The sequence below is a fragment of the Lampetra fluviatilis genome, chromosome 19 (genome assembly GCF_964198595.1).
Source record: "Lampetra fluviatilis chromosome 19, kcLamFluv1.1, whole genome shotgun sequence".
NCBI classification, from domain to species: domain Eukaryota; kingdom Metazoa; phylum Chordata; class Hyperoartia; order Petromyzontiformes; family Petromyzontidae; genus Lampetra; species Lampetra fluviatilis.
Window position 1 is genome coordinate 355,001 of NC_136293.1, and position 12,590 is coordinate 367,590.

A 12,590-nucleotide genomic window follows, 5' to 3' on the forward strand; every position below is an offset into this window, starting at 1 on the left:
CTTGTTGGGTGACTGCAATGCCCGAGTTGGTCATGATGCTGGCACCTGGTCTGGAGTGATTGGAAGGCATGGGCCAGATCAGCTCAATAACAACGGTAGGAGGCTGCTAGATTTTTGTGCAGCCCATGGGCTTGTAATTACCAACACGCTGTTCCGGCATCAGCGCATCCACACAACATCATGGATGCATGCTGGGTGCAAGCAAGAACATCTGCTGGACTACATAGTGACGGAACAGCGAATGCAGGCCCATGTCCTTAACACCAGGACCTACCGTGGAGCTGATCTGCCCTCTGACCATCGACTTGTCATCTGTAAGATGCACCTGCCATTCTTTCACTCCGGTGGTGGTGGCCTGGTCTCAGCTAGCTGATGAAAGTTGCAAGCGGGAATTTCATCATGACTTGCGGCTGGGGTTGGCATCGTCCCCCACTCCTCCAGATGTCGAGGGTAAATGGGCGAAGTTTAGGACTATGACTCAGGCAGCTGTAATGGCAGCTTTGGGTACGCGTTCCAGACCTCCCCAGAGACCCTGGCTGACAGAGGAGGTGTTCAGGATGGTTGAGAAAAAGCGACAGGCCCACTCTTACTGTCTACAGCATCCCACAGCAGAGAATGAGGAGGCTTACCACAGCCTTCGCTCGGAGGTTCGGAGATCCGTGCAGCGCTGCAAGGATGGGTGGTGGTCGTGGGTTGCTGAGGAGATGGAGTTTGCCTCAATGGCCCGCGATCACAAATTCCTATTTAACTCCATCAAAAGAGTAACCTGCAGCGCAACACCTATTACCATAATTTGGGGAAAAAATGGTGATCCAATCTCCGACCCCCAGGAACAGGTTTGCAGATTTGCTGAGCATTTCTGTGAAGTCCTGGGGGAGGGTAAATCCCTCGACATGGAAAACATCGTGGGACAAAGTGGGGATGACCCTGTTGAGGCTGCGGTGTCTCAAATATTGGGGGGAAGAAGTCACCCCCTGTGAGTGTCTGGCTGAGGTGCCATCTGTTGAGGAAGCACTAAAGGCGATCCAGAGTCTGAGACCAGGAAAGGCACCGGGCAGAGATGATCTCCCAAGCGAAATGCTGAGGGAAGGTGGCGTTTGTGCACAGACTGCCCTACATGACATCATAACAGTCTGGACCACTGGACGGGTTCTGCAGGATTGGAAGGAATCCCTTGTGGTCCCCCTCTTTAAGAAGGGGGACCGCACAGACTAACAACTACAGGGGCATCTCACTCATCAGTGTGCCGGGAAAAGTCGTGGCAAGGATTATTCAACATCGCCTTGCCAGGCACGCTGAGGTGAGGCTTGCGGAGCCTCAATGTGGTTTCAAGAAAGGGCAGTCCTGCACAGATGCCATATTTTCTGTCCGTTTGCTACAGCAGAGGTGTAGGGAATTCCAACAAGACCTACATCTCTGCTTTATTGACCTGGTCAAGGCCTATGATACCATCAGTAGGCCTGGGCTCTGCGTTGTTCTTCGTGCTTTCGGAGTCCATAACCCTCTGCTCACGATCATTAAAGACCTTCATGATGGTGAGCGTGCCCGGGTAAAACTACGTGGCCGGGAGTCAGAGCCTTTCCCTGTTCACCTTGGGGTGCGACAGGGATATCCTCTGGCTCCCACATTATTTAACATCTTTTTCGACCACGTAGTTCGTGAAGCCTTTGATGGCTGTACCAGAGGAATTTCCATCTGGTACAGATACAATGAGAGTCTGATCGATGCCCGGGTGTGGTTAAGGGATGGCTCCCTATTGGTCAACCACGTTATGTATGCCGATGATCTGGTAATTGCCGCTCACTCAGAGGAGGAGTTGGAGGCGCTGCTGCTGAAACTGGAGCGTGCCACTAAGAGGTGGGGCCTTACCATCAGCCCCACCAAAACTAAGCACCTGTCTGGGTATTTTGCACCATCGGGCAACCCACCCCCACAACTCCCAATCGGTGATGGGGCACTTGTGGAGAGAGTGGAGAGTCTCCCATACCTGGGCAGTATGCTCATGACCAGCTCCAGTTTGACAGCAAAGGTCTCACTCAAAATCAGTCCAGCAGCATTATCTTTTCATCGGTTGCGTAACACTGTGCAGAAGCTACCTGGTCTGTCGCTCCGTACGAAGCTTCAAGTCTTCTCCGCCACGGTCATTCCCTCCCTTCGCTACGCTTGCGAAACATGGACCCCCCTAATGGAGCATCTTCGCCGATTGGAAACATTTAGGCTGGCTTGCCTACGATCCATCCTGGGTTTAACCAGGCTAGATTGTGTGGAGCTCACAAATCCTTGAAAGCTCTGGGCAAAGCCCCATCAGTGAGCTCCTCCGGCAGGCAAGGCTGCGTTGGCTGGGTTATATAGCCCGCATGCCTAAACAGCTTTTGTTCGGCTAGATAGAGGGGGCTAAACGGGCGTGGCATGGGCTTGAGAAGAGATGGAGTGATGTGGTACAAGAAGATGTGGAGCTGAGTGGACTTGCCGATGACTGGTACCAGCAGTGTCAAGATCGGCCTCTGTGGAGGAGGCTCGTGAAAAACGCTGCTGGGCAGTTGGAGGCAGTCGCCCTCCAACAACAACGGAGGGCGGAGGAGCGACACTCACAACAACGAGCGGAGCGCCGGGTGGCTAAAGCACAGCAAGTTGGTACAGTAGGGGGCACAGGTGGTGCATCAGCCAGTCATCTCAGTCAGTTGACCCATGGCACCTGGGTCTGCCCCGTGACTTCCTGCCAGCGGGCGTTCGACACTTCACGTGGCCTCAAGGTGCACATAGCCTGGCACAAGCGTCGTGGTGACGTCACCGCCACTTAGTGGCGAATGGCGGTTGTTTTTGTTGTTGTTGTGTCTCTCTCTATGTGCGTGTGTCTCTATATGTGTCTCTCTGTGGTTGTCTCTCTGTGTGCATCTCTGTGTGCGTCTATGTGTGCGTCTCTGTGTGTGTCTCTCTCTATGTGGATGTCTCTCTCTGTTTGTGGGTTGTCCCTCTGTGTGTCTCTCTCTCTCTCTCCATGTGTGTCTCTCTCTATGTGGATGTCTCTCTCTGTTTGTGGGTTGTCCCTCTGTGTGTGTCTCTCTCTCTCTCTCCACGTGTGTCTCTCTCTCCATGTGTGTCTCTCTCTCCATGTGTGTCTCTCTCGTTGACATGCTGGTCTCTCCTCGTAGTTGCTCTTGCATTGGCACAGCCCCCGGTTGCTGGAGCCGTCTCACATTGACATGCTAATCTCTTACATTTACATGAAAATTCCATCTCTAGCTCCGCCCACTTACCCTTGGGTTGAGCCCACCTCAAGCCTCTATAACCTCGTGTTGCAGCAGCAGCTCTTTCTCCTGCGTCAGCAGTTCTCTGGCTACGTTTGTTTCACCTGATGATGGTTGCTTGTGTTGCGATCGAAACGTCGTGATCTATTAATTTTCTATCTACGTGACTTTACCGAAAGAACCAAAAAGCTACTTTCGTTCGAAACACATAGCTGTCTACTGTTAAAACGAGCAGGAACTCCTGAAAAGTCTTCGGACTCAGTGAGGCTTTCCCAAGTAAACAATTGTAATTCAAACCTATCTCAGAGTGAATCTGGACCGTACGCTAAACTTGCAAGACCACTTGAAAAAGGTAGCTGCCAAGACCAAAACAAGGATCAACCTGGTTCAGAAACTGGAAAACACGAGCTGAGGTGCCACAGCACCCAGTGATATGGACATCACCGGTGGCCCTTGTGCACTCTATAGCCAAGTACTGTGCACCAATATCGACCAGAAGTTGTCACACCCGACTTGTTGATGTCCAATTGAACACTGCAATGCGGTATATCACTAGAACCCTCAAGTCGACCCCAACACCCTGGCTGCCCGTGCTGTCACCACATCTCTTCCCCACTCATCCGCCGCAACGCTGCAACTCTCTGGGAAGTCCTGCGAATCGAGAACAGTCGCCTTCCCATTCATCAGGACCTCAATAACATCCCTCGCCATCGCTTAAAGTCACACTCAATGGAGTTCAAAAGAACGCAAACAAACATCTCGTGAAAGACTCAACACAGAAGATCCCTCGGTTTGATCTGCCGTGAAGCTCGTGATCCACCCTAAACCACATCCAGTGCACAAACCATGGCAGCAGATGCGGATACCTGATGCACAAATGGAAAATTAAAAACTCTCCAGTGTGCGACTGTGGTCATCCAGAACAGAACATACAACATATACCGATGCAAAGCCCGGTTAACAAATACGAAGGAGACAGCACAGCGATATACTCCAGTGATCCTGACGTGGATATCTGGCTTGACCACCTGAATGTTCTGCATCTAAATCAGCAGCCATACGAAGGAAGAAGAATAATGTTTTATGGCAAAGTTTGTGCTCGTTTGCAGTGGTATGTGCCAGTATGCCACACTGGCACTTCTTAGAACACCACATACGTACGCTGGTACTCTTCAGAATGGTTCCTATTGCTAAGCGACAATGTTTCCGTAGAGGGGAAGCAGCAACAAGCATCAGCAAAAGGCTTTAATGCTAGCATTCCTACATTCCCATTTCAGCCACTGCCAATAAATGTATGATGTGTCCCTATCAACAGCTGTTGCTAGGGCTTCAAAAGCTGTCAGGTCAGCCTCTGTGTCAGCCACAGCTGAGTCAGCACTCACCGGGGTCCTGCAGCTTCACAGCCATCACCTCCAGAGACTCCACCTCTTCCTCCTGCGGAGCGTGGATCACCATGACAGTGGAGCCCAACAGGCACAGCATGCAGCCCAGCTTTCCATGTAGGTTCAGCTTCTCATTCAGGTAGTACGACGACAGCACTGCACTGTGGGGTGCACGGAGACACGCAGCGACACGGCTACACATAACCACTGCACCAACATAAAACCACCAGGGAACACCAGTAACCTACCATGGATAAAGCTGCCAAACGTCCCGGTTGGACGGGACAGTCCTGGTTTAAGAAATGTGGAAGTTCGGAACAGAAAATGGTGCGACCGTGTTGGAGGTGCAATCCGTAAAAGGAGTTCGCGATACGTGGGACAATTGTGCAGAATGCCGGAGGGCAGGTGACCGTGTGGAGTGGTGCCTGGAAGTTGGTAGTCAAAGGGAAGACCTACAGCGAGATTGTGGGATACTGTAAGAGCAGACCTTGAAGATCAGGTGTCAACGTTGCAATAACTACAGATTCTTTCAGAAGTGATGTAGTGGATTTTTTAAATAATTGGCGATGGCTGTGAAAAAATAAATGTTGACTTTGTGGCAATTCAAATTCTCCGAGAGTTGATTGCACTTCATAACATTCATGGGCTCAGCAGCTGGGATCTTGCTCTATTTGACCAGGTGCACACTCACCTGACAAGGACACTCAGGGCACCTAGCGGAGTGACCAGCGTGGCCGGAGCAAATGCATAGGCAGCGAAGTTCGCACCCTCGCCAGCTCCCACTGCGCAACGACACGAAAGCAACATTCACAGAGGGGGCGTGGCGGTGAAGGGATACGCGTTGATGGTTAGCGTCTGCAAGTACATTGGGATTTTTCTAAATATGTTCATGGCAGATTCAATTAATGCACGTGCTTCCTGTCATTTCTGCAAATTGAATTAATATTTACAATTTACTTATGTATCCTGGAAAGCCAGACTAAGTCCATGGACTCTTTTCAGAAGGGTACTGCATTTGTTGTTTATGTTAATATATTTTGAGCCAGTTATTGATGAGTTGTGTTTATTATACAAGTTGGATGAAACTGGAGCATCCAAAGAAATCCCACGCCTTGCACTCAGGGGCAACACTGAGATGGGAAGAAATGGAGATTAGTTCACTTGCAATACACCTTCTCCTGGTGAGCAAGGGTATGGCACCCCCTCGACGCCCACGGGAAAGGAGCATCACAACATCTGTGTAATCCACCAATCCTTGCCTGCATATCACAGGCCACCTGCAGTGACCGCTGCCTGGACGATTAAGCGTGGGCCATGATTAACAACCTCAAAGAAGCGAAAATAAATGCTTTGTATGTTCATACACCCTGCACTTTCACGAGTTATTTTATGCATTTATTTTCACGTGTGGGATACACAAGGACAACTTACTGGAAAGAAGTCCAGCCCACCAAAGCCATTCCTTGAGGTAGGCATGCCCACCCTGCCCTGAAAAAACGATGCAACGCACAGGATTACAAATTCTGGGCTGAAACTAAACGTGTTTACGTATTAAGCTTTTTCATATGAAATGCTTTCTATTTTCACAATTAACAAGCATGGTTTGCATTTAAAGAGCACTTACATGTGAATGCACCTCAGAGTGTAGTACACAGAACAAGGAACACAACACGACAGAACACGGGAACAATGGCAAAACGTAAAAATAAAAACCTTATAGTAAAGTAGGGAAGGCCATGACAACCATCAAAAGCATAATACGGCCACCGAGACCAGGGTCCCAGGTCAGTCATGGCGTTAGTGTCAGTGGTTATGGGTAGCAATAATAATAGGTAGTCACGAGTGATCACGAGGCTGGTGTTTGTCGTCACATGGAGTCGCATGTAGTCAAGTGGCTTTTGTTGGTGGTCAGGGGTAAGTGTGGGGCCAGGAGGCAGATGCCGTGGCTGAGGAGACACTACCTGCCCTCGTTGACCCTGTTTTCGCCAGCTTCAGAAGACCCTTCTTCTTAAGGATGTAGCTGCCCCCGATGAAGAGGCTGGAGCTGATGGCCAGACCCAAGCCTACGTAGAAGCCGTACTTGTCCTTGCCTCCTTCCATGCTGCCGCCCCTCTGGCTGCCCAGAGTGCACTGCTACCTCCACAGCCTTGTCACTGGCTCATGTGGGATTCTGGCTGCACAGGATCATGCAAGCATAATGTTTCTAATTAGTTAGCACCTCACCAGCACAGGGGGCGGGCAGAGTCTAGAACCCTGACGCTCACTAAAGGTGGCATGATTACGCGACGACAAGTGGCACAGAGTTGGCAAACATTTTCAGGGCAAGGCGTCACTGATAACAAGACTGTTCCTCAGAGCCATGTTATTACAGTAACCAAATAATTGAAATATACGACTACCATATTAGTTAGGATGCAAATTAATTCGTTTTTTTTCTCCCAAACAACATCTCATTGAGATGACCTATTTTTAAACTGAGACCTGAGAACCCCACAACCAAGCAGAAAACTGGCAATCAAAAACTTCACTTTATACAACAGATCCATATGTCACCGTGAGCAAAGCCACTTATGCCACCACACCTCGCCAATGGTCCATACCGTCCGCCAGCACCCGCAGATGCTGCATAGTCGACACGCAGCAATCGCCAATCACCAATATCTGCCCTGACTACCTCGTGCCATCTTCTCTTAGGTTTTATATTGTGAATTTTAATGTGTTAATTTTCAAAAGGAAACACTGCAGAAACTATTCCGTAAACTCTAACCTGTCTGTAAAACAGCATCAGCCTGTGAACACCGTTTTTGTGTGGTGAGGTCAATATTCAAATTGCTTTTGCAATTCTCTTGCCAGGTGTTGACAATGACACCGATAATTCCGATACTTATGCGAGAGGCAACTATTACATTGTGCAGCCATTGATGCTATATTTAAAACAAAAAACTGTTTTTGCATTACTTTCATTGGAGGACCAATATTGCACTTTGGCTACATTTATGACTGCAGTTTACACGGCTCTGAGCTTGGCAACGTCTGTTAATCATACATCGCCCCGTGTGAATGGCCGCACTGTGCGTACCTGGCATTATAAAACACACAGGACTCTGAGAAATGCTCTCAGATATCGAGCTATGAAAACCTACATCAACACAGGACTCTATTCTTCCATTATAAGTATTGTGTACACTCATTGCACTAAACTTTTTCGTCCAAGTTATTCTGAGATTTAATTTATCTTTCCAAAACATTCCACTAATGCTGAGCCATCGTCATGCTTGACACCCCATCAGTGGCACACAATCCACACTGGGCCTTCTCTAGTAGTTGACACCCATCAGTGACACTCCACACACACTGGGGCCACCCCCGTTATGGAGACCCATCAGCCACACACAACACACACACACTAGGCAACTCTAGTAGTTAATACCCATCAGTGACACACCACACACCCATCAGTGACACACCCATCAGTGACATAGCCCACACACACCCATCAGGGACACACACCACACACCCATCAGTGACACACACTACACACACCCATCAGTGACACACACCACACACACCCATCAGTGACACACCACACACACCCATCAGTGACACGCACCACACACACCCATCAGTGACATGCACCACACACACCCATCAGTGTCACACACCAAACACACCCATCAGTGACACACACCACACACACCAATCAGTGACACACACCACACACCCATCAGTGACACACACCACACACACCCATCAGTAACACACACACCCATCAGTGACACACACCACACACACCCATCAGTGACGCACACCACACACTCCCATCAGTGACGCACACCACACACTCCCATCAGTGACACACACCCCACACACCCATCAGTGACACACACCACACACACCCATAAGTGACACACACCACACACACTCATCAGTGACACACACCACACACACCCATCAGTGACACACCACACACACCCATCAGTGACACGCACCACACACACCCATCAGTGACATGCACCACACACACCCATCAGTGTCACACACCAAACACACCCATCAGTGACACACACCACACACACCAATCAGTGACACACACCACACACACCCATCAGTGACACACACCACACACACCCATCAGTAACACACACACCCATCAGTGACACACACCACATACACCCATCAGTGACACCACACACACCCATCAGTGACACACACCACACACCCATCAGTGACACACAACACACACCCATCAGTGACACACACCACACACCCATCAGTGACACACACACTACACACCCATCAGTGACACACACTACACACCCATCAGTGTCACACACCACACACACCCATCAGTGACACACACCACACACCCATAAGTGACAGACACCACACACACCCATCAGTGACACACACCACACACACCCATAAGTGACACACACTAAACACACCCATCAGTGACACACACCACACACACCCATCAGTGACACACACGACACCCCCATCAGTGACACACACCACACACCCATCAGTGACAAACCACACACACCCATCAGTGACATGCACCACACACACCCATCAGTGTCACACACCAAACACACCCATCAGTGACACACACCACACACACCAATCAGTGACACACACCACACACACCCATCAGTGACACACACCACACACACCCATCAGTAACACACACCACACAACCATCAGTGACACAGCACACACACCCATCAGTGACACACACCACACACACCCATCAGTGACACACACCACACACCCATTAGTGACACACACCACACACACCCATCAGTGACACACACTACACACACCCATCAGTGACACACACTACACACACCCATCAGTGACACACACCACACACCCATTAGTGACACACACCACACACACCCATCAGTGACACACACCACACACCCATTAGTGACACACACCACACACCCATCAGTGACACACCACACACACCCATCAGTGACGCACACCACACACTCCCATCAGTGACGCACACCACACACACCCATAAGTGACACACAACACACACCCATCAGTGACACACACCACACACACCCATAAGTGACACACACCACACACACCCATCAGTGACACACACCACACACACCCATCAGTGACGCACACCACACACACCCATCAGTGACGCACACCACACACTCCCATCAGTGACGCACACCACACACTCCCATCAGTGACACACACCCCACACACCCATCAGTGACACACACCACACACACCCATAAGTGACACACACCACACACACTCATCAGTGACACACCCCACACACACCCATCAGTGACACACACCACACACCCATCAGTGACACACACCACACACCCATCAGTGACACACACCAAACACACCCATCAGTGACACACACACCACACACCCATCAGTGACACACACCACGCACTCATCAGTGACACACACCACACACACCCATCAGTGACACACACTAAACACACCCATCAGTGACACACACCACACACCCATCAGTGACACACACCACACACCCATCAGTGAAACACCACACACACCCATCAGTGACACACACCACACACACCCATCAGTGACACACACCACGCACCCATCAGTGACACACACCACGCACCCATCAGTGACACACACCACACACCCATCAGTGACACACACCACACACACACATCAGTGACACACACCACACACACCCATCAGTAACACCCACACCCATCAGTGACACACCACACACACCCATCAGTGACACACACCACACACACATCAGTGACACACACCACACACACACATCAGTGACACACTAAACACACACCCATCAGTGACACACACCACACACACACATCAGTGACACACTAAACACACACCCATCAGTGACACACACCACACACACACACATCAGTGACACACTAAACACACACCCATCAGTGACACACACCACACACACACATCAGTGACACACTAAACACACACCCATCAGTGACACACACCACACACACACATCAGTGACACACTAAACACACACCCATCAGTGACACACACCACACACACACATCAGTGACACACTAAACACACACCCATCAGTGACACACACCACACACACACATCAGTGACACACAACACACACACACATCAGTGACACACACCACACACACACATCAGTGATACACACCACACACATACATCAGTGACACACACCACACACACACATCAGTGACACACTAAACACACACCCATCAGTGACACACACCACACACACACATCAGTGACACACTAAACACACACCCATCAGTGACACACACCACACACACACACATCAGTGACACACACCACACACACACATCAGTGACACACACCACACACATACATCAGTGACACACACCACACACACACATCAGTGACACACTAAACACACACCCATCAGTGACACACACCACACACACACATCAGTGACACACTAAACACACACCCATCAGTGACACACACCACACACACCCATCAGTGACACACACCACGCACTCATCAGTGACACACACCACACACACCCATCAGTGACACACACTAAACACACCCATCAGTGACATACGCCACACACCCATCAGTGACACACACCACACACCCATCAGTGACACACCACACACACCCATCAGTGACACACACACCCATCAGTGACACACACCACGCACCCATCAGTGACACACACCACGCACCCATCAGTGACACACACCACACACACACATCAGTGACACACACCACACACACATCAGTGACACACACCACACACACATCAGTGACACACACCACACACACATCAGTGACACACTAAACACACAGACTCCAAAGAGGGCGGGTCCAGCAGCGTGGCCCCACCCCCTATGGGCGGCGGACGCTTTACAAATCCCACGCTGCGCGAGCGCCGCGGCCCGAGTCGGCGAACTCCATTGGTCGCGTGAGGCGCGCGCCGATCGGTCGCAGCCAATGGGAGGCGCGGACGGGGCGCTCGTCGCCTATCCGCGCTGGGAAATACGAAAGGTGAGGAACGGAGAAAGCGGGGACGCGGGGCACGGCGGCGGGCGACGAGGAAGCGGTTCCGGCTGCCGCGGCCCGCGGGCGAGACGGACGCAGCCGTGGCGGCCTCGCATCCCGCCGCGTTGCGTCCGTGCGGTTCGCTGCTCCGTGGCGCGAACGCGGAGCTCCGTCACTCACCCGCGCCTCGGCGTCTCCCGACTGCACGGTGAGGGGGCGGCCCGCGTGACGTCACCACGCGGAAGCACGGCTCGCGTGGTGACGTCATCGCTATAAAAAGTAGGCGGTGACAGCGGCTGGGCAAGGCCGGCGTGGTGACGTCATCGCGTCGTGAGCACGAGGTGGCGTGGTGACGTCACCGCGTGCGGGCGTAAATATATAAATGTGTCGTTAACACCCGCCACCACCCGACACAGCCAACTAGTAAGGGTTGTCACGTAAACATAACGTGCCAATTCGTCACTAGTACAGCACACCAGTGTGTTGGAGAGCCAAGCCACAACATTTACAATCTGAGCACGACTTTTCGCCAGTAATTACCCGCACTCCTTGACAGTTCTCTGGATGGTGGCACCTGCCTTGCCCTTGATGAACGAGGCACCTGCCTTGCCCTTGATGAACAAGGCACCTGCTTTGCCCTTGATAAACGAGGCACCTGCCTTGCCCTTGATGAACGAGGTACCTGCCATGCCCTTGATGAACGAGGCACCTGCCATGCCCTTGATGAACAAGGCACCTGCTTTGCCCTTGATAAACGAGGCACCTGCCTTGCCCTTGATGAACGAGGTACCTGCCATGCCCTTGATGAACGAGGTACCTGCCATGCCCTTGATGAACAAGGCACCTGCCATGCCCTTGATGAACAAGGCACCTACCTTGCCCTTGATGAACAAGGCACCTGCCTTGCCCTTGATGAACGAGGCAC

The 12,590-nt window shown here is 51.2% G+C and overlaps 1 protein-coding gene across 1 annotated transcript in view; it reads right to left on the reverse strand.

Annotated features, from left to right (window-relative positions):
- Positions 1-11,896, reverse strand: part of LOC144937535 (magnesium transporter NIPA2-like) — a 24,465-nt gene extending 12,569 nt beyond the window's left edge. Inside the window, exons 1-5 of the mRNA XM_078864782.1 lie at positions 11,846-11,896; positions 6,592-6,804; positions 6,062-6,118; positions 5,322-5,412; positions 4,631-4,791 (exon numbers count right to left, since the gene is read on the reverse strand). Coding sequence (XP_078720908.1) covers positions 4,631-4,791; positions 5,322-5,412; positions 6,062-6,118; positions 6,592-6,730 — 448 coding nt within the window. The 5' untranslated portion in view covers positions 6,731-6,804; positions 11,846-11,896. The remainder of the gene's footprint in view (positions 1-4,630; positions 4,792-5,321; positions 5,413-6,061; positions 6,119-6,591; positions 6,805-11,845) is intronic.
- Between the last annotated feature and the right edge of the window lie 694 nt (positions 11,897-12,590).